Source organism: Malaclemys terrapin, chromosome 20 (assembly GCF_027887155.1).
Source record: "Malaclemys terrapin pileata isolate rMalTer1 chromosome 20, rMalTer1.hap1, whole genome shotgun sequence".
Lineage (NCBI taxonomy): Eukaryota > Metazoa > Chordata > Testudines > Emydidae > Malaclemys > Malaclemys terrapin.
In genome coordinates, this window is record NC_071524.1 from 12,927,822 (window position 1) to 12,950,043 (window position 22,222).

A 22,222-nucleotide genomic window follows, 5' to 3' on the forward strand; every position below is an offset into this window, starting at 1 on the left:
CCCTCCGAAATCCAGGAAATACGACATCCCCCCGCCCCAACACACCTTGAACGCTGCCCCCGGAGATGGCATCGGCCACTGGGAATGGGTCAGGAAGCGGGAAGTTGCCATAATAGGTAGCACGAGACAGGACGAAGACTGTGCCATTGTTCATGTGGCGTTGTGGCGTAACCCCTCTGCCAAGCACTGGGTTCAAATGTCTGGGGCGCCTCTTAAAATTCACACAGACCCCAGCTCCAGCCTTGTGGGGAAGGGTGGAATGTTTGTAATACTTTGCTTATGTGTGACTCAGTTTACCCACCCATGTGGTATTGCTATTCACTGGCTGGGAAGGGACTGAGTAGAGTGGACTGTCAGATCCGTTGTAGTTAAGTTTCAGACCAGTTTTCTATTTAAAGCTTGAATCCTGTAAGTGGTCAAAAAGCGTACGGTTGCTCGGATTGCCTTGAAATTTGGTGTGCCGCCTCATGGGAGTGTGGAATAGGGCAGTGATCCAAGTTTGGGGTTGTTTCACCGACGAGTTCCTGAGATACAGCCCTCTAAAGGTGCATGACTTTTACCAGTGGGTTTGTGCCCATGGCTACGGATCAAAGTGTTATGTTCATGGTGCGCACCCAGAGAAGTGAGATACAAACCTCAGTCCTCTGGCTGGAAGGTTGTAATGTGACGTGACTTAATTTCTTCAAATTCAGAAGGATAAAGGACCAAAACCAGAGAGAGACAAAACAGGCTGCTCCCTAAGGCAGAGAGGCCCAAACTCATCCCACTCCCCTTACTTTAGGCTGGCCCTCTGCAGACCAGTTACTGCTAGACCTAGATCACAGACTTTGATATAGAGCTGGGAAGAAGCAGGGGCCAGGAAAACCCTGAGGCGTTACAGTGATAGATCGCTATTTGACTACAGGTTTCAATTTGTCTCACCTCTCCCCTGTAAATCCCTCAGTTAACTAACGCCATTAACAAAAATCACAAGTTCGGCAGCCTTATGGGAGGTCTGTGATTTTGCTGCAATCAACGGTAACTGTCAGGGAGAGAAATTGACACCGGCTCTCTGGCTGCTGTTCCCTAGCCGTACTCTGTCGATCTCCCACTGCAAATCCCTCCCCTCCCTCAGCCACCTCCTCTGGCCAACAAAACCTGCCACCATCTGTACTAACTTCAGGGCTGCCTCCTGCAGCCCTTGCTTGGGCCTGGTAACGGCTGATCGATGGGCCTCTTCATTGTCTCCCCTTTGACCTCCCCACCCCGCCAACCTAGGCGGTGTCTGTGGTGGGGTTTTCACCGCGGAGTGCGCTCAGGACGGCTGGTCTAAGGAGATCAGGTCCAGGAGAGGTCGCTCTCACGTGCCCTGCCTCCGGCCACGGAGAATAAGCCTCAACCACGACTAAGGGCATTTGCTTCTTCGGGCCTGCAAAGTCACGGCCCAGCTGTTGCTGGGATTTCCTAGCCCACTGCCCTGGCTGTCTGGTGCCGCTTCTGGCACGTTGCAATGGCTATTCCAGGAGTCCCACTGGCAGAAATAACTTCTGGCCGCCCCCTTCATTGTCACTAGCCCGTGGCATTACCCGCACAAAATCCTCTGTTACTCTCACATGCTAGGGGCACCCACCTGTACTCAGTTCCTCGGGCTCAAGGCATCACCCTCTTAATTTAGGCACCCACCCGTAGGTGCCGACTCCGTGGGTGCTGCGGGGCTGGAGCACCCATGGGGAAAATTTAGCTCCGCACCCACCAGCAGCCAAGCTCTCCCCACCCCGCCTCCTCCCCCCCTCGCCTGTCTTCTTGACCATGTGGCCTGGGAACCCGTCCCATGGCTGCACCTGGCCCCCAGTGTGCGACAGATGCAAGTTGGGTGGACCTGGGGTAGGGTGACCAGATGTCCCGATTTTATAGGGATCGTCTCGCTATTTGGGACTTTTTCTTATATAGGTTCTTATTACCCCCCACCTCCTGTCCCGATTTTTCTCATTTGCTATCCGGTCACCCTATCTGGCTGCAGATCTGCACTGCTGCCACCAGGGGGCAGCCTGGACCCATTTCTGCTGGGCTGCCAGTAGCCGACGGGACGGGGAAAAGTGATCGGGTGGGTCAGATCGAGTGCGCTGCTGGGGACTTGCGGGTCTGGCTCTGGGTCCGACCCCCTAGTCCAGGGTCCCATCTCCAGGCCAGACGCCCCTGATGAGAAAGAAAGAGCCTGTGCGCACTGGGACTTGCAGAAAGCAGGGCCCCTGCCCCCCATTTCCCTGGGGGTTCACCCCACCCAGCCCTGGTGTTTCCCTGCCCGCTCAGCGCCCCCAGCCAGGCCCTCGGGGCAGGACGTGGGGCCCTGGCGTAGCCCTCTGGACACGGACACTTCCAGGCCCCTGTGTGAGGAGAGCAGGTGCCCAGCCTGGCGGGGTCTGGATTCAGAGAGGTCAACGCCAGGAGGGACCATTGGCCGAGCTTGGGACGGCCCTGCCCTGCCCACGTCTCAGCAGCGTCCCTCTGCCTGCCTGTCCGGCCCAAACGATGAACGAGCATCGGATCTCATAGACTCATGGACTTTAAGGTCAGAAGGGACCATTATGATCATCTGGTCTGACCCCCTGCATGCTGCAGGCCACAAGACCCTTCCCTGGACTCTGCCGTTGAAGTCCCCAATCCTGTGTTTTAGTGACTTCAATCGGCAGAGACCCTCCTGCTAGTGATCCCTGCCCCATGCTGCGGAGGAAGGCGAAAAACCTCCAGAGGCTCAGCCAATCTACCCTGGAGGAAAATTCCTTCCCGACCCCAAATATGGCGATCAGTTAAACCCTGAGCATGTAGGCAAGAGTCTCCAGCCTGACCCTTGTTGGCCATTATACTATTTACCCACCATTGCTTGGCTTTCCTTGGCTACTATGTTTTATCATTAAACCATTCCCTCCATAAACTTATCCAACTTAATCTTAAAGCCAGACAGGTCCGTCGCCCCCACCGTTTCCCTCGGTAGGCCGTTCCAATATTTCACCCCTCTGATGGTCAGAAACCTTCGTCTAATTTCAAGCCTGAACTTCCCCACAACCAGTTTGTATCCATTCGTTCTCGTGTCCACATTAGTACTAAGCTGGAATAATTCCTCTCCCTCCCTTGTATTGATCCCTCTAATATATTTAAAGATAGCAATCATATCCCCCCTCAGCCTTCGCTTTGTCAGACTAAACAACCCAAGCTCCTCTAGTCTCCTTTCATACGACAGGTTTTCCATTCCTCTGATCATCCTAGTCGCCCTTCTCTGCACCCATTCCAGTTTGAGTTCATGGATTTGGGGGAAATTGCAAAACCGAAAGGAAGAAAATGAGGGACACTCGGAGCCCCGGCCCTCTGATTAGCTGATCCACCACCATTGTCTATAGCAGTGGTTCCCACGCGGGGTCCCCCGAGGGCCTGCTATGGGGGGTCCCTCCCTTGAGCCAGGCCCAGAACGTGCTTCTGCCCCATGGAGGAAGCCATCCTGTTCGCCACGTGGTGCCCCAGGCGCAGCGTGCGAGGCACGTGGGAGGTCATGATCTGGTAACACCGGAAAGGAAAGGGGGCTGGGATACTCAGTAAGACGCCAGAAGGGTCCTTAAGGGAAATCACTGGCCTAGAGCCCAGAAAACTGGCCACTGGCCCCATTAACACCTCTCAGCATAACACCCTGTCTCCTCTCAGCCCTTCTCCGCAGCGTCTGCCCCTGCCCCAGGCAGGCAGAAGAGAAATAACTAAAGGGGTAGGAGGAGATTGGGGGCAGGGAAGAATGGGGCATGTACACAGCCCCTGCAATCGGGGAAGGGGGAAATGAGTCCCACACAGGCCTCCTTGGGGAGGGGGAAATGGAGGGGAGGGGGTATGGAGATGCACACAGCCTCTGGCAGGAGGGGAAAGGTGAGAGCAGGGGGTAGACAGAACCCCCGGCCTGGAAACAGGAACGGGGCCAATCATGGAGCCTCTGCCATGGGGGATGCCGCATTGAGGGCAAGGGAGAATGGGGGGCACACACAACCCCTGGGCAGGAAGGTGGGCACCCAGAACCTCTTGCGAGGGGAAGGTTTGAGGGAGGGGGTTGCAGGGAGTCCCTCAAATAGCATGGAATGAGAGGGAGCTTGTTGGGGGGATGCAGGGAACCCCTGGGCTGCACAAAGACTTCAGCCCACAGCAGCAAGCCGTCTAGTCTGGTCTGGTCTCCTGCCTAGCCCATGTTGGTGAAAACATCTTCCGGATAGGCAGAGCTGGCAGCAGGGCGCCAGTCCCAGGGGGCAGCAGGGGCCAGCTGGAAACTCCGGCATTTCAAGATTTAAAAGAGGAAAAATTCCCAGGGACAGGGGCTTGCTGCAATTTGTCATTAACAAAGGGCAACGACGTGACCCCGGCTCGCCCTGGGAGAAGTCGGCGCAGGTTTTGGCCTGACAAAAGTTTAAGCCCCTTGGCTTGAAGAGTGAGTGTGTGTGTGTGTGTAGGGGGGGTGGGGGACAGTTCATTCCAGTGGTTAGTTCCCCCTCCCTCGGCCTGATCTCTAATCCCAGTGTCCCCGGCTTCAGCTAAAAGTACTTCGACACGGCTCCAGTCACCTGCTCGGCCAGCCCCCGGCTTCACCCTGGCGGCAGTTCTGGGGTGGCGCTACACCCTCCCCCCTTTTCCTGCATCATCTTTACAATGCACCTGGCCGAGCTGGACGCCAGGGTGCAGCATCGGGCTCCCCAACACCAGGTGGGGAGGGAAAGTTCGGTGCCTGCTGCGGGGCCGACCCAAGGGGGCCACCCCCCACCCCCAGTGACGGCGGCCCATGCTGGCTAACTCTGCTGCAGTCAGGGGTTGGCTTTTTAATTACCCCCGATCAGGAGCTGGGGACCTTTCCCTGCAGAACCTCCTGTGGCCCAGCCCCTCCTGGGCACTGCCCCCCGGGGTGCCAGCCCCGTCCTCAGCGTGGCTGGAGCTAGTGGAACCCAGTTCTTGCCCCAACGCAGCCTGGAGCGGCAGGCAGGAAGTTGGTTACTGGGGCCCTGCTGCAGCACCCAGGGCCTGCACCCTCAGCCAGAAGGGGAGCTGGGTGCGGAGCTTCCCTTAGTGAAGCCGCTAGGAGACGGAGGTGCGGCCAGCCAGCTGCCCCCCTTCCCTGTAAGGGGAGTGAGGAGCAGGGCCTGGGCTGGGAGACCCCCCCGCAGGATGCTGAACGGACTTCACCTGGGGGTATAAGGACCAGACACCAGACCTTGGGCCAAATGCACTGGCCCAGGGGGCCAAGCCCCATGCCCACCCGAACCCTGCTACACTGATCACCCCTACAACAGGTAGGGAAGGGTACAGGGGCGCAGCCCCAAGCCCTGCTGTGGGGATCAACTTCCCAGGCTACACTGCCGCTGGGGGGGTCCCACCCTGCTGAACCCAGGCTTGGGGATACAGGTGGGGGGGATCAAAGCTCAGAGGAAGCCTGTGACCCTGGAGAGAAGGGGCAAGTGCTCTCTCCCCCCTCCCCCAGGGGAGCTGCTACCATCCCTCACCCCGCAAACCACCGCGGGGGCTCGCCGGGCAGGGGCTCCTGCCCCGCGGGGGACAGGCACCGAGGGGAGGAGCAAGCCAAGCAGACGCTGGGGCGACACGGCCTGGATTGGGCCTGGCTTGACAAACAGACCCGGGGTGAAGAAAACCGGTGTATGTTCAAAGCTGTTTTTATTGGCCACTTTGCAGATGAGTCAGCGCGGGCTGGGAGGGGCACTGGGCATTACCACAGCCCCCCCCAGCCGCCCAATAAACACAAGTCACAAAATACAGCACAGGAAAATAATAATAATAATAAAAAAAAGAACACCCCTAAACTCTCCCCATCCCCCAGCGCTGTCCCAGACGCAAAAGGCCGCAGCGAACCCCACTCCAGCGCTCAGCACAAAGTTAACCACGGGCACAGCTTGGTCACGAGGGTACGGAACATGGCACGCGGCGGCTGGCACGGCGCAGGCCCCGGCGATAGAAGCAACACGGCTCTCCCGCTCGACGCGCTGGCGACGACGGGGCGGACGGCACGGCCCAAAGCGGCGGCAGGTCTACGTACGCACGGGTGCTAGCTACAGGGGACGGGGGGCAGCCCCTGCTCAGGTGCCCAGGGGGATCCCCCAGGGCAATGCCAGTCTTCCCCCAGCAGAAGACATTGGGGCAGGCTGGGCACAGGCCTCCGAGGAGCGGGAGGGACCCCACCTCCTGGAGTTGCCACCCAGGGCTTAAAGCTGCCGGCAGGGATGGTCTCGCAGCCCCACAAGGCCTGCAGTGGGGCGCAGTGGCACCTGGCCTCTTTCCCATGGCATCATCCGGCCCTTGCTGGTGGAGGCTTGGGGGTCAATGGAACATGGGGTTCCCATGAGGGGGTCATGATGGGGGTAAAAGCCACCAGACAGGAGGGCTCATCTTAGGGCTGGAGGGGCTGCAGCCTGTGGGGGGCAGGGGGACACGCACACCACGTGCTCACAACAGCAGTGAAAGCAGGGGCCGTACAGGGGGCGGAGGCCGTTCACAGTATCTCAGGGGGGGCGGACGGAGGGCACGAGGCCCTCTCCTGGCATTGCAGCCGCACTCCCCAGCTCCCGCACCGGGAAAGACAAGGCCAAGGGGCGGGGCGGCTCGGACAGCCAGAGGGCAGCCCCCCGGGGCCTCCGGGCCAAGCTCCCACCCAGCCCAGGCTATGGGGCTCTGGTTCAACCCCGCAGGGAGGGAGCCAGGCCGCCCCTGCTGTAGCCACGGAGCTCCTCGGAGCAAGAGTGGAGGCAGCTGGGGACACGGGCCTCTGCCTCAGTGCTCCACGGCTGCCCCCAGCCCAGCCAGAGCCACACGCCCGCAGGGGGGCAGCCACGACCCACAAGACGTGGGGGAGCGGGGGCAAAATGGGAGAGAGTCAATGCAGGGCGACAGGCCAGAGCGGCCCCATGGGAGAGGGGGGGAACCAACCCCAGCCCGCTCCCCACAAGGTCCCGTCCCTTGGTCAGCTGCTCACAAGTAGGTAGTGGGGGAGGGGACGCCGCATAATCCGCTGCCCCCCAGCCCCGCCAGACTAGCCCCCAGCCCCCGCGAGCCGGGCCCAGCTCCACCATCCATCCTGGCTCATAGCGGCGGTGCCAAAGCTTCCTGCTCCTCCGGCCAGATTAAATGAAAGTCCCCAAAAGTGTCAGCAAGGGAGGGGGTGGGGAGGGGTCCCCTCAGTTAACTAATGGCACACACGGATGCAGGCTGTCAGTTTGCAGCGTGTCCCCCGCCCACACACGCACACACCCCGTTGGCATGTGCGGGTTTGATTGGCTTTGTTTGGTTTATGTTTCACAAAGCGAGTAGCGAGGGAGAATTCAAGGAGTCCGAGGACTGGTCGCTGCTGCTGTTCCGCTGGTGTGTGGCTCCGCAGGTAGTTCCCTCTGGGTAGGTGAACACAAACGAAGATGTATATGAAGGGTTAACAGGGTACGGGTCGCTCAGCGGCTCACCATGTGTAAAGTAAGAACTAGAAAACGCTACCTCCGCTGGGCCCGCCGCGCCCGGCGCCGGCACGCCGAGGCTCTGCTGGTAGTGGAGGGGCACAGACGGGTAGGCGGCTGGCCCGAACGGGTCGTCCTTAACGGGCACCCCCAGAGAGCTCACCTCTGCCGACGGGCCGGGCTGGCCGCCCAGCTCGGGCATGTCCTCGTAAGGGAGTTTGCAGCCGGGTTTGTGAGCTACGAGGACAAATTCCAGGCGCTCTTTCTCCTTCTGCAGCTCCGCGATCTCGGACTCCAGCCCTGCCTTCTCTTCCTCCAGCTGGTCTGTCTCCTGGAGGGGAGGGGGAGCCAGGGTCAGCAAGAACAGGGCTACGGGCCCCAAGCTAATCCAGCCTGGGAGTCTGCTCCACACACACAGCCCCCTCCCCGTTGTCAGCGCCCCGCTGCCCCAAGCCACCCCCTCGTGGCCAACCCCCGGGCCGCAGAGCACTGTAGACCCAGCGAAGCGTCAATTCCAGTCTCAGGAACCCTCCTTCCGCCCCCCGCCACACTATTACCCCCGTCCCGGGCACAGCTCCCCTCCCTGAGGCCGGCAAACGAGAGACGCACCAGGTGCACAAGCTTTTTGTACCCTGGAAGTGGCAGGCCTAGACTGTGCCCTGCCCCCACCAGACTGTCTCCACCCCCAGCAAAGGGCCCTGGGAGGGCCACCTTCCCCAGAAACACCCTGCCCAGGCGCTCGCCCCAAGCTGCGGCACCAGAACAGGGAGCCACCACTGCTGTTCTGGGCACGGGCAGGGAGGGAGCTCACCGCTAGCCCCACCCTGCACCTGTGCTGTGTGCGGCGGCAGAGCCACGGGAAGGGGCCACGTGAGCACTCACCGCCTGGAGTCGGTCCGTCAGCTCCCGGCGCCGGTTCCGGCACTTGGCCGCTGCCAGCTTGTTTCTCTCCCTGCGGACGCGGCGCTTCTCCTCCTCCTCCGGCGTCAGCTGCAAGAACCAAGGGGGCTGGTCAGCCAGGGGCTCTGGCCCAGGGCCCTCCCCACCTACCCTCTCATGCAGCAAGGCCAGGTAGCCCAGCCCCACCCCTCCGTGTTCAGGGCCTCCCTCAGCCCCATGTTATGGGGAGCTCTGCCTACGCACCAGTGCAGTCTGTGGCCTCTATCCTGATCCCCCTCCCTTCCCCACCCACCATGGGGATACCCGTCTGGCTAGGAACCGCACCAAGCTCTCCGCTACTAGACAGCCGCTGGGGGAGATCAGCTCTCGTTCCCAGGGGACTGTACACTCTGTATCCATACCCGATTTGCTAAGGCCCTGCAGCAGGAATCACTGGGTTTTGCCAGCTGGGGAAGGAGTCCTATGGCTCCCCCACACTTTGGGGGCGCAGCTGAGCCAGACTTCCAGCCACATCACTCTGCCCAGTGCAGCCCCCAGGCATCTCACCTTGGGACTGGCAGCACCCCCCTCCCCCCCCCCCCGTGCCCACTCAGCCCTGCCAGGCAGGCCGAGGAGCCGAGCTGGTGGCATGGGTGCCCTACATGGCTGGGTGCGGTTCCCACTAGCCAGGCTCTCCGATGCCAGGTTCCCCACCTACGGGCAGGGGGCGTGGTGAGGGGGTTAAGTGATGGAGTTAGTAACCTCATTGCTGATGCCCCAGAGGAAGTTCGACAGAAGAAGAATGTCCCCCAAGTCCGCCCAGCTCACCGTTTCCTCCCGTGTCCTCCGGGGCCGAGCCCGAGCGGAGCTGGGCGATGGGGCGGCTGCTCCGGTTGTTGAGGGGCCGGCGCTGTAGGCGCCCATCCCCGGGGTGGAATAGCTGGTCCCGGGCAGGTCATAGGGGTCCACTGCAGGTGGTGGCTGCTGGTGAGACATCTGTTGGCCCTGAGGCTGCGACTGGGCCATGGAAGAGATCAGAGTGGGCTGCACCAACCACTGCAGGTCCTGGCTAGTCGTTATGGCAGTGACTGTGGGCACGAAGGAGCCGGGCATCTCCCCGAGGCCACTGCACTCCTGAAACACAAGGACACAGAAGGCGGTCAGGGGCTGGGCAAGGGCATGGCGTGAACACGTCTCCCCCAATCCCAGCCTGTGGCAACCAGTGCCCACTACCGCCAGAGTCCCAGAGACGGGTGTTAGAGTCCCCCCCCCCCCAGTAATCCAGAGACCCCCTTGCCATGACCCATCAGGGAGAGCAACACGCGAGGCAGGGGGAGGGTGCACCCTAGCCCACTTACAGGCCCGTCTGCCAGCCACGACACACGGTCAGGCCTGACACGGAGACCAAAGCCGTGCAGCACATTTCACGTTCCTCTGCCCTCATGGTGGCTGCTGGTGACAGTTGAATCGCCAGCCCCGGAGACTTGTAGGCATTGCCCAAGCGCTGCACTGTACTGACATCCCCCTGCCCTGCCCCCGGGGTGTGCCGAATTCAGTCACTGGGACCCATCCCATCCAGGAGAGCCAAATGGGGGGGGGGGGACAGTTAGCAACAGTGGGGGACAGTTTAATGTGGGCACCTGGGCAGAAGGAACTGGGCTGAGACCCACCAGACCCATTCCCTGCTGGCACCTTGGATGAGGTGCTCAGGTACCAAACGGCTCCCTGCCCCAGCCACTAGGAGAGGGCCCCTGTCCTACGCAAGTAGCCCTGGCTCCTGAATTAGTTTCTTGTAGGTTACCAGACCCCAGAGCGCCCCAGGCCAAAGGGCCCAGCTACAAACGGCTCTGCAGAGAAGGCAGGCCAGGCTCTGGCCGAGCCAACTCTATTTCGGCTCCTGAGCTCCCCTCCCTTGGCTCCGAAGAGGGGCTTTGTGCGCGTCACACACAGGTTCGAGGAAGCAGCGGGGGCTGCTCTTTTCGGGGGGCAGAAGAGACCTTTCTTTGCAGTTCCAGACTTTGTTTTTTTTCAGGCCTCAGAGCGCCAGGGTCGGCACAAGCCTAAAAATAACACTCCTGTCTCTGCCGGGCCTATGTTTGGGATCTGCCGGTGGGATTCCCTCCCCAAGCCGAGCCCTCGCAATAACCCAGCGATCCACGCGGTGGGTGAGGCGTTAGTGGGACGGGAACGGGGAATGCTTAGAGACATGCCCACCCGCCCACAGGCTGCAAGTTTTCCAGCCAGCTCCCTTCTGACAGGGGCATGACATTACTTGCTGCCCCCCTGCCCTGGCCCCCATCCCTGGGGGCTTCCTGGTGCCCCGGGTTTGCTGACCAGGTGGGTGACTCCCCCCCATCCTTCGGGAAAGGGGCTGTCCCAGTTGACGGCTCTGGGGGGAGGGATAGCTCAGTGGTTTGAGCATTGGCCTGCTAAATCCAGGGTTGTGAGTTCAATCCTTGAGGGGGCCATTTAGGGAACGGGGGTAAAAATCTGTCTGGGGATTGGCCCTGCTTTGAGCAGGGGGTGGGACTAGATGACCTCCGGAGGTCCCTTCCAACCCTGATATTCTAGGATTCATGCCCAGTGGGGTCCCTGACACCAGGGCAGGGGCAGAGAGCCCCTTGTGCCCACAACCCCAAAGGACTGGGGGGGGCAGGGGGGGTCTCCATTGCTTGCCAGGCATTCTGGTCACCACAGCTTGGGGGCACCACTGACACCCCCCAGCATCAAACAAGGGGGGGGGGGAACCAGCAGCTCCCCCAGATGTATCACCAGCCAGCCGGGGGGGAACCTGCCCCCCCACACACACACACGGGGGGGGCACACTGGGGTCCAGCCCCCCCGCCTCCCCGGGTTTGGCTGTGGGGATTATTATGGGCTGTACAGGGGGCAGCTCCTGCTCCGCTCCCATTCCCCGCACGCTCCCCCCCCCCCGCCCGCACACTCTGACAAGGAGGCGTGGCTTGCCAGGCCAATCAGCGGGCTCGGCTCCCCCACCCGCCCCTTAGCAACGGGGGCGGCCCCCGCGTTCCAAAATAACCCACGCGCCAGAGGGGGCGGAGGAAAGCGCCATGCGTGCCTCACGTCAGCGCGGAGGGTTCCAGCGCGTCACACGTTACGCACAACCCCGCCCCCCTCTCCCCACGTTCCACCCTCCCCCCGGGCCAGCGCGTAACGCGGGGGAGTTCGGAATGCGGACTGGAGAGAGGACAGGGCTTCCCCAGGACAGGTACCCCGCATCCCTGGGCACCCCGGGTCCCATAGCTTCTCCACCCCCCCCTCCAAAGTATCATCGCCCCCCCGGTACCATCGCTCCCGGCATCCCTGGGCTCCCCGAGTACCATGCCCCCCACATCCCTGGGTCCCCCGAGTACCATGCCCCCCACATCCCTGGGTCCCTCTGGTACCATGGCTTCTCCACGCACATACCCCTCAGTATCATCGCCCCCCGCATCCCTGGGTACCATGCCCCCTGGGTACCATCGCTTCTCCCCCCCCACAAGTATCATCGCCCCCTGAATCCCTGGACACCCTGGGTACCATGTCCCCTACATCCCTGGGCACCATCGCCCCCGCTCCCCACGCACCCCTGGGCACCCCGGCTACCAGACCCCCTACGTCCCTGGGCCCTATCGCCCCCCCCCGCCCCATACCAGCACCATCGCTAACCCGGACCTCCCGGGTACCTCCCCCCCATCGCTGTGTACTGTGTCTCCGGGCACCGTGGCAGTCACCCCACAACACCTCTCCCCAGCAGCCTCCCCAAGCAGCTCCCCCCCCGGCACCCCCGCTCCCTTACCTGCGAGGCGGCGGCGCCCGTGGGGCTCCCGAAAGAATCCACCGAGGACAGGTACTGGGACTCGGCCGAAGGGGACGAGCTGCACCGGGAGGTGGAGTCGTAGTCTCCGGGGAAGCCCTGATACATCTCCCTGGGCACAGGGGGAAGCCTGTGGCCACGCTGGGGGCGCCTGGAAGCCAAGGCTGGAGCAGGGGAGGCTGCGACCCCGGGGCAGGGGGAGCCGGTTAGATTAGAAGCGAAGTGGCTGCAAAGTCCCGTTTGCGAGCGGCGGAGTCCGGCAGGCGCTGGGTGCGAGCCGCTCCGCGCCGGCAGGGCAGCGGGGCCCGGCGGTTCCCCCTTTTCCTCCTTCACCGGCAAAGCAGCATCGCCCCCGGGGTGCGCGGGGACACGAGCTCCGCGGGCCGCGGCTCAGCAGCCCCCCTCCAGCTCCCTGCCGCTGGGCTCCGGCGGTGGAAGCTGCGCTGGGGAGAGCGGGGAGACTCCCGGCTTCCGAGACTCCTGCTCCACGCGTCTTCTCCCCTCAAAGCCGCATCCGCGGGGAAGGGGGGGGTCCAAAGCCCCTTCGCAGCTAGTGGGGTAACTTCAAACACCGACACCCCGAAATAATCCAACAGCAGCAGCCCCCCCCCCAAGGTAGCACAATCCAGAGGCGATGCGGCGTCTTCGCAGGCCCGAACCCCACAAAGCGGGGGTGTGGGGGGGTCGCTGGGGTCCCCTGGAGCCCTGTCCCGGGCAGGTGGCACCGTCTCCCCGCTAAGCAGAGAAGCTCCGGCTCCGGCTCCCCTCGCAACTTATGAATGAACCACACTCGGAGCCTCTCCTTATTTATACAAGAGGGGGCCGACCCTTCCTGACGTAACCAGGAAGAGTCCTCCCCACGCCCCCAAAACCAGGCACAGGGGCCACCCCGGGGCCCCAAACTCAGCCTATCCCTTCCCCTGGCCTGCCTGGGGTCCCTCTGAGCCGGGCGCCCCGCTGCCCCCCGGGGAAAGGGGCGATTTGAGGGGCCAAAGGGGAGGGGATCCCTAGCCCCGCCCCGCTGGAGTTCCTGTGACGCACTTAGCCATATATGGGCTTGTCTTTGCTGTGTTTGTTTGGTATCCTAGCAGAGGACGTCAGAGGGAATCCCTTTCTCAGCGCCCGGGCCTGGGGCTGCCGCTGCTGCTGCTGGCGAGCGGGACCGGGTATTAATAGAAACTTTTACTATGGTTCTACAAATGGCCTGAACCGCCCGTCGCAGCATGGGGTCGGGGGGGTCCGGGGGGGCAACCCCTTCAGGGAGCACCCGGGGGGGCAAGATCCCCCGAGAGAACAACGATGGAATCTGCTGCCCTAGGGCTGGAGCTGGGTTGGGCTTTTGCCCCTTCCAGTGCCAGGCGGGAGGTTTTAGCCAGGCCAGCCTGTGTCACCCCCCCTCCAGCTCCTGGCCTCCCTGAGATCTAGGAGCAGCCAGCCCCACGCCTGCACCTTCCATGACAGGATCTCCAAGCACTTGGAATACCCTTCCCTGCCCCCCTCCATGCATGAATGTAACATCTCCTTCTCCTGATTTTTAAAACCCTCCCAGATCGAACCGAGCCCCCCGGAGAGTCACGTTCTGCCTCTAGTGCCAGGGGAGAGAAGATACACAAGGATACAGCACTCCTAGAAGCATGCCTCCCATTCAGCCAGCGGGGTCAGAGCGATGGGCCAGTATCCTGCCCCCGCCAGTGCCCAGTGCCAGGTGCTGCAGAGGGAATGAACAGAACAGGGCCATTTTGAACGCTCCCTCCCCTGTCGGCCAGTCCCAACTGCTGGCATTGGCTGTCCAGCCCTTAACCCTCCCTCCTTTGGGAAGTTGGCCGGGATATTTTAAATCCTTAGTTTGGGGGATATTTTGTGCTCCTGGGATTGGCTTACACAGGAGCGGCTGCAGTCCTTTCCCTTTAAGAATGTCTGGGTCAAATCTCAGCTCTTCACACCCTCCTGGACTGTGGTGGAACTGCCCAGAATACAACTAGTGGGGAATTTGGACAGATATTCCAATCTGCTCGGTTTCCTTTCTGATGTATCAGGCCACGTCTGCCTCCTCCTCCCCCAAATATATAGATAGGGAAAAAAATAGAGCGCATAGGTTAGGGCAGTAGTTCTCAACCAGGGTCCAGGGCCCCATGGAGGGGGGGGGGCGCTAAGCAGGTTTCAGGAGGTCTGTCAAGCAGGGCCAGCATTAAACTTGCTGGGGCCCAGGGCAGAAAGCCAAAACCCCACTGCATGGGGCTCAAGCCCAGGGCCCCGAGTCCCACCACCCAGGGGGGAAGCCTGAGCAATGTAACTTTGTGGGGGGCCCTATGCAGAAAACCAGTTTTTATGGCACAGCTGGGCCATGGAGTCTTTATAGCGGGGGAGAGTGCTCAGAAAGAAAAAGGTTGAGAACCCCTGGGTTAGGGGTCTGAGATGGAGGACTCAGGTTCTGGTCTCCTCCTCTCTGGAGGGTTGCATTGCCCAGTGGTTAAAGCAAGAGAAAGAGACAAGTATCCTAGTTTCTGTTCCAGCTCTTCCCCAAATACATGGGGTGATGTGGAGCAAGTCACTTCCTCTCTGCACTTCACTTTCTGTAGCTGGAGATGATGCCACTAACCACAACCTACCTCCCTGGGGAGTTATGAGGCTTCATGTCCATGAAGAGCTCTGAGCCCTCAAGCTGAAAGGTGCTGTACCCAGGCAGGGGGCTGACTAGATGCCCTAGGGGTACAGGGAGAGTCCAGACCATCTCCTGGGTGAGGAGTTACAAAGTCCCAGCTGGCACTGTTTTGAAGGCTCCAGCTGTTTGGAGGGGTGTGTGTGTGTGTGTGGGGGGGGGGGGGGGGTGTTACAGAGAGTTACAGGTGCTTCAGTTAGACCAATTAACACCTCACTCATAGTTTGAGTGTCTTCTCCTCAGCAGCTGTCTACCCTCCTGTGGCCAGCTGGAGCAAGGTAGCTGGCACATGTTTAACCCGCCCCCCGCCCTTCAGGGACAGCTAGCAAGTTATTCCAAGAACATCTAGACAAACACCAGCTGAATTCTGGCTCGCTGTCTGCGGGCCGCTCGCCATGCTGGTAGGATTCCTCCCCGCTGCTTCCTGGCGTGTCTGCCATACGATCCTGCTTTCGGCTGGGATTCCCCCGGTTCCAGCCTCGCTCACAACACTAGTAAATATTTCAGGTTTCTAGGTCAGCGGGTCCTCGCGACTCTAGTACTATGGGCACGAAGCCGCAGTGTGTGGAGTGGGTATTTCCCCTGGCTGGCTGTAAGGGGGTACCATTGTGTTGTCTGGACCATTGTCCCAGTTCCCCGGCTTCATAAATACCCTTTTCCATACTGACTGCACAGGGGCAGCATGGGGCCACTCACCCTGGATCTCAGGGCTCTGATGTGGTATGTGCTGCTCTCCCATTCCTGGTCTTCCCAAAGCCCCCTGCACTCCTGTGCTGCTCACACACTAGGCCCCCGCCAAAGGGAAGTGATTGCACCAGTGCTGCCTTGAGTCTCACTTATCCCAAGGAGAGATCCCGCCTCAGCATGCAGCCTGCAGCAGGCTGGGTGCAGGATGATGATGTCCCAGCCACATCAGCGATGGAGGTGCAGCAGCTCTGAGAAGGAGGCTGAAGCACCTGGGACTCAGGGTTTCCAGGCCTGGCTCTGCTACAGGGGGATCACGGATAAGTTACTCCGCTCCCACCCCTTTTGTCTGTTTAGCTCTTTGGGACAGGGCCTGTCTCTCGTCCCCAGAGCGAAGGGACTTCCAGGCCCTACCGTAATGCCCCTAGCGAATGAGAATAAGCTTGGGAAGGGCTGAGCACGGCTCGAATGCTCGCCATCGGGACGCCGACTAATGAATCCCCCCCACAGCGTTCGGAGGAGGGGTATTTTATGTAGCATTTTCCCTATTCCCTGGAGCCCCCCTCGAGAGGGGGACAAAGGTCGCTGCGCGGCTGGTGGGCTGCAGATGAGCATGGCAGGGAGAGGGGAACAAACATTTTGGGTTTAAAATAAGCTCATCCTCCCACTGCTTCGTGGCTGCTAATCGCCGGTTGGATCAGACACGCGCTTGTTTTTAACAGTTGCACAACATCTGGTTAATATTTACTGACTTGATCCCATGGGTTGGCTGTTGCTCTCAGCCCCCTCACCTCTCTCCTTGGCCTTGGCCCCACCCCGCCTTTCACTCCTTGTGGGGGGGGAACTAGGTCATGGGGCCAAGTTCACCCCAGTGGGATTCCCTTTGCCATGGATTTTAGGGCTTGAAACTCGTATGGGGCTGGGCAAAGGGGCTCTCTGATCTCATGGGATCACAGGGGGCAGTCCAGGTAGACAGCAGGTTCCTTTCTGGGCCTCAGCCTGCATACTGCATTCCCCCCAAGAGGCTCCAGCCATGTAGCAGGGGCTGCAGCCCATGACAAAATGGGACTATCTTGTCATACTTCGATGAGGCCGATTTGTACCTCAGTTTCCCCTATATGATGCATTGGTACCCAGTGGGTGGAAAGGGACTGTTTGCTCTCAGGGCAGGGCAGGAGACATATAGGTGTGGGTGTCACCCAGCTGTCTGGGCCTTGGCCTCCACTTCACTGGAGCATTTGAAAAGACAATAGCAAAACCGATGGCCCAGACATTGACAGGGAGCAGCCAAGGACCCAGAGGGATTTGGGATCTCCTCACCTCTCAGCAGGGCAACATTCCCCAGCTGGAGAACAAAGGCTGGAGTTGGGGCTCTCATCGGGGAGTCTGATGAAGGAGGTCAAAGGGAGAGACGGACAGAGCTTGAACAAAGGGGTTCACCACAGCTTGGCTGGGCTCCAGGCTGACCAGAATGGCCTGTGCTGTGACCTTCAGTTCTCTGGGCTCCCCTAAGGACTTCCTCAGCTGTGCTCCAGTTAACGAATGTACCCGACTCTTTTGACCACGCTGTGCAAGCGTCGCTGCAAATGCTGGGTCAGGCACATGAATCCCTGCAGAGTGTCCAGCAGGGTCTGCCTCGGTGGGAGCTCGCGGTGGGAAGCAGGGGTGCCGCAGACCCACAGGTCGAGCCCAAGGGGCAGGGAAGCTGCAGGGCTTACCCTGGAGGAAGAGCCAGACCCCTTGGGGGTGTGGCACACTGAAGGGTTCTTCCTAGAGCCTGTTCCAAAGCTGGAGCGTGGCACCCAGCCTGCTGATCCGTGGCCCGGCCGTCCCAGGGGTCCTGCTTGGGAGCTGCTCCTCGAGGTGTGAGGCAAACGAGCCCTTATCAGGGCAGTAGCTGCACCCTCTCCAGGAGCCCCCTTCGCTGCCCTAGCTGCAGAAATGGGCGAGGAGGGACAGCCGGCCATGTGGGATCACGCTTGTTCGCAGGGCGAGGTTGGGGCAGGGCTGGCTGCATTGGGCATGGATGTAGCCCGGGGAGTCCCTCAGGACAGCCCCATGCAGTGCAGGGTTCAGCCTCTCCTGGGTGGGGGGGTTCCTTGGGTCAAGAGGGAGCGATGCAGGCTGGGAACCTAATCTGAGCAGGGCGCCCTCTGAAGCAGGGGGGCTGTGATACACCACTGCAGCCCCGGGCTGGGCATCACGTCCTCCCAGCGGGACTTGGGCGCCCACAAGCCTTTGAGGATCTGGCCCTAGGTGTCCACTGGGAACGCCCCCGTTTCACTGGGAGTGCGAATGGGGGGGGGGGTGCTCCTGCTGGGGGGGATGTGTGGGCCCGAATAAACTGGATGAGGAAACGGGGCTTCTTTCTAAGGGACTCGTCAGAACCCTGGCCTGGCACAGCACCCCGGCTTCTGAGCCAGGGCAGGGGGCATGTTTGGAGACAGACTTCCTGTGCCCGAAGTTTCAGATCCTGGAGCAGGGATGAAAATCTGGGGCAGAGATGGGAGAAGCTGGAGGGCTAGGAGCTTCAGGGCTAGGTTGTTCAGAGCCAGGGGGATAGGGGGTGGCCAGGGGGCAGAGCCAAGCAGCAGGCTTGTCCTTTGGATGCTGTGGGGCAGGCTCCCCGCTGCGCCAGCGGGGATTCTTCCCTGCACGAGTGGGGGTAGTAGGAAGCCGTTTGGTGCCCCCGCAGGGGCACTCTCCCAGTGGGTCAGAGGGAAGCCCGTTCCCAGCAGCAGGGTGGTGTCTGGAGAGAACCGACTGAGCCTGACTGCTGTTTACATTCTCCGGAGCATGGCTCATCACCACAGCAGGCCACACACAGGAAGGATGGTGATAGCCGCAGACGTGCCAGGCTGTGGTTTGCAGCGAGGGACGGGACAGGGACTGGCGGGTAAGACGTGAATAATCCTGTAGTGGAGCCTCGCCCGGGACCCGAATAGAACCCCCGCCCGCTTGTCCCACTGTCCCGGCGATGGCAGACGGGACCCTGCCATGGCAGGTTATTCTGAGCAGCCTCCCAGTACCACCCCACTGTCTGCCCAGGGTTGCTGTCTCATGCACCCATCACCGGCGAGGGGCTAATGGGCCAGCCAGGAAATCTGGGCAGTCCAGCTCTGATTTGTAGAGCCCCCTTGTCTGGGACCCCACTGTCTCCAGCCACCCTGCAGTGCTGGCAACATCTGGGGTGGAGGCACTGGGCTTACAGGCTGAGTGCAATGTGTTGGGTACGGCAGGGGTGCCCCAGGACCCCAGTTGGGATTGGGCTCCACGGCACTGGGCGCTGACCAGACACGATCCGGCCCCGAAGCGCCGGTGCACGCAGCTGTCTGAGATATAAATGACCAGACAGACAGACAGGGGATGGGTGGAGGGACGGCCGGACAGACGTCCACACGGATCAGACCGCACAGGTGGCAAGAGGCAGGCCCATTGCCTTGGGTTTATTGGCAGATTTATATTGAAATAAATCAAAGCTACACAGAAATAAGGTCAGATTCCCCCCCCCCCCGACACACACACAGCCCCCCCAAAAACCCATGCTGCCCCTTCCCCCCTTCTCACACTCCTCCAGTGGCACATGCAGTCCCCCCTCCACCCCATCACACACTACTCCCCAACAGCGGGCTACACCTCACAAGCTGTTCTCCTAACAGGGCTCTCTGATGGGCCCCTGAGTGTGGCACGTTCGGTGGGTCTCAGCCCAGTTCCCAGCGGGGCAGGGAGCCACCTTACACACAGCTGGCACTGACCGGGCCCCTCTGTAGCAACCACAGCCGAGCAGCAAGGACAGAACGGCCGAACACGGAGCTCCCCATATCTGCCTCAAGGTGGCCCCTGCAGGCCCCGGCCTTGGAGCCCTCAGCAGGGCAGCCTGTGGGAGCATGTCCTGGCACTGGGACCAGGGCATTCAGGGCTCTCATACCAGACCCTTTCATCTGCACCAGGCCACTCGCCCCCAGCCTGACCCAGGCAGCGGGGATCCCCCAAGTCCAACCTAAGGGGAGGGGGTGGGAGCAGCCAAGTGGGGCAAGGGGAATTTCAAGGACTCCAAAGGGCTTTAACCAGGAACACAGAGTTGAGGTCATGAACTCTGGGAGCTGGGGGAAAGCACCAGGGCCAAGTGACACAGCCCAGGGCCGAGCGTGGATCCCCCTGGGAGCTGAGCCCCACCTCAGAGTGAGCTGTAGCCAGAAGCAGGAACCCAGAGGCATGGGCAGCCCGCTCTGCGGGCACCCAAGGGAACCCTGGAGTGACTCATGGTGGTTTCATCCCCAGCAGCGTGCAGGCCTGTGACAGAAACGAGCGCTGTGAGGTTAGAGCAGGAAAGGCCAAGCCACGGCTGCGTCTGGGCGTGAGCAGCGCCCACATCTGGCCCCGAAGCCCCATCCCTCTGCAGACAGATGCTCTGCCCCATAGGGCTCCGGCATCCCATTAGCCAGCTTCACCCCTTCTTATGGGCCCCCCTCACAAATCATTGGGGTGGGGGGAGGAAATCAGCAGGTACCCACAGATCCATTCTGCCTGCCTGGCTTCACACAGAACCGCAGGTTCAGCCTGATGCCCATGCAGCCCTGAGTCCACGGTGGTGGGACCAACCCTCCCTGGTGGTGTGTGGCGAGGGGGGTGGGCAGGATTTGAGGAGTCAGTGGCCTCTGAGTGTGTATGTGGGGGGAGCAACAGAGGGTCCTGTGGCTTTAAGACTAACAGAAGTATTGGGAGCATAAGCTTTCGTGGGTAAGAACCTCACTTCTTCAGATGAAAGCTTATGCTTCAATACTTCTGTTAGTCTCAAAGGTGCCACAGGACCCTCGGTTGCTTTTTACAGATTCAGACTAACACGGCTACCCCTCTGATATGTGGGGGGAGGGGTCTCACAGGTGATCCAAGAGTCCTGGCTCTCAATCCCCTCCTCTACTCACTGGACCTCCCTCCCCTTCCACAGCCAGGGACTGAACCCAGGAGTCCTGACTCCCAGCCCCCCCCGTTCCTCTACTCACTGGACTCCCCCCCCCCTTCCACAGCCAGGGACTGAACCTAGGGGTCCTGACTCCCAGCCCCCCTTCCTCTACCCACTGGACCTCCCCCCGCTTCCACAGCCAGGGACTGAACCCAGGAGTCCTGACTCCCAGCCCCCCTTCCTCTACCCACTGGACCTCCCCCCGCTTCCACAGCCAGGGACTGAACCCAGGAGTCCTGACTCCCAGCCCCCCCCGTTCCTCTACTCACTGGACTCCCCCCCCCCTTCCACAGCCAGGGACTGAACCTAGGGGTCCTGACTCCCAGCCCCCCTTCCTCTACCCACTGGACCTCCCCCCGCTTCCACAGCCAGGGACTGAACCCAGGAGTCCTGACTCCCAGCCCCCGCGTTCCTCTACTCACTGGACTCCCCCCCCCCCTTCCACAGCCAGGGACTGAACCTAGGGGTCCTAACTCCCAGCCCCCCTTCCTCTACCCACTGGACCTCCCCCCCCTTCCACAGCCAGGGACTGAACCCAGGAGTCCTGACTCCCAGCCCCCCCCGTTCCTCTACTCACTGGACTCCCCCCCCCCCTTCCACAGCCAGGGACTGAACCTAGGGGTCCTGACTCCCAGCCCCCCTTCCTCTACCCACTGGACCTCCCCCCCCTTCCACAGCCAGGGACTGAACCCAGGAGTCCTGACACCCAGCCCCCCTTCCTCTACCCACTGGACCTCCCCCCGCTTCCACAGCCAGGGACTGAACCCAGGAGTCCTGACTCCCAGCCCCCCTTCCTCTACCCACTGGACCTCCCCCCGCTTCCACAGCCAGGGACTGAACCCAGGAGTCCTGACTCCCAGCCCCCCTTCCTCTACCCACTGGACTCCCCCCCCCCCTTCCACAGCCAGGGACTGAACCTAGGGGGTCCTAGCTTCCCCCAGCCCTGTCTATAACAAGAGCCCTCAGCCACATCCCCTCCGGGTGGGATGTATTTTGCCTCGTCACACACGTGTCTGCTCCCGGTCTGGCTTGCAGGGGGCCATGGGCCGGGCTGGTGGGGCGGGTTCTGTTGTGTTTGGCTTCCCGGCGCTGACTCACTCACTGCACAGTGACGGAGGGGGCAGCCGCGGGGTGCGCTGGCTGGCGAGGGGGAGCCCCGGGTTCAGCCGGGGCCCTCCCCCATTGACTCAGGTTGTGATTCAGCCCCAGGGCTCGCGGGCAGAGACGCAGCGTGGCTGGGGGCAGGAATGCCGCTGCGGCTGTCAGCTCGCTGATGTCACTGGCCAGGTATGTTCGCTGCCTTTCTACTCCGCTGACTCACGCCTGCGAGGCCGGCGCTGGTCTCCTGCTTCCCAGCCTCCCGCCGGCCATGGCAGCCCCAGCTGGAGGGAGACTAGTGGTTAGAGCAGGGGGCTGGGAGCCGGGACGCCTGGGTTCTAGCCCTGGCTCTGGGAGGGGAGTAGGGCTTAGTGGTTAGAGCAGGGAGCTGCCAGGACTCCTCCCTTCACTTCCAACCCTGGTTAAAGCAGGGGGGGTGAGGTGGGCTGCGAAGCAGGATTCTTGGGTTCTGTTTCCCCCGTCCAGGAAGGCAGTGGGATGCAGTGGTTAGAGCAGGACTAATCTCCAGGGTGTCTGGGTTCTACCCCGACTTCGTGTGTCAGTCTTCAGCCCTGCCTCAGTTTCCCCTGTGTGTTGAGCGGCGCTTTTCCTACAAAGCAGCCTGCACTGCCCAGTTCTCCAGTGGCACACAGCCCCCCGAAAGGGCCTTT

At 61.3% G+C, this 22,222-nt stretch overlaps 1 protein-coding gene across 2 annotated transcripts; it reads right to left on the reverse strand.

Moving 5' to 3' along the window:
* Positions 1-5,667: 5,667 nt before the first annotated feature.
* Positions 5,668-12,894, reverse strand: FOSB (FosB proto-oncogene, AP-1 transcription factor subunit). 2 transcript variants are annotated; one of them, XM_054009855.1, is made up of 5 exons: positions 12,130-12,894; positions 9,159-9,464; positions 8,334-8,441; positions 7,492-7,782; positions 5,668-7,391 (listed from the first exon to the last, which is right to left on the reverse strand). In XM_054009855.1, the coding sequence occupies exons 1-5, from the start codon at positions 12,253-12,255 to the stop codon at positions 7,326-7,328; spliced, it is 897 nt and encodes a 298-aa protein (XP_053865830.1). In that variant the 5' UTR covers positions 12,256-12,894; the 3' UTR covers positions 5,668-7,325. The 2 variants fall into 2 exon arrangements, with proteins under 2 accessions (XP_053865830.1, XP_053865829.1); XM_054009854.1 differs by having other exon boundaries at positions 5,668-7,782.
* Between the last annotated feature and the right edge of the window lie 9,328 nt (positions 12,895-22,222).

Bases quoted from the DNA above. Each gene is read 5' to 3' on its own strand.
- FOSB (XM_054009854.1), bottom strand. From the start codon at position 12,255: ATGTATCAGGGCTTCCCCGGAGACTACGACTCCACCTCCCGGTGCAGC. The intron at 8,442-9,158 runs GTGAGCTGGGCG...TGGTTCTTGCAG, and splicing joins GGAGGACACGGGAGGAAACG to CTGACGCCGGAGGAGGAGGA. The intron at 7,783-8,333 runs GTGAGTGCTCAC...CCTCCCCTCCAG, and splicing joins TGACGGACCGACTCCAGGCG to GAGACAGACCAGCTGGAGGA.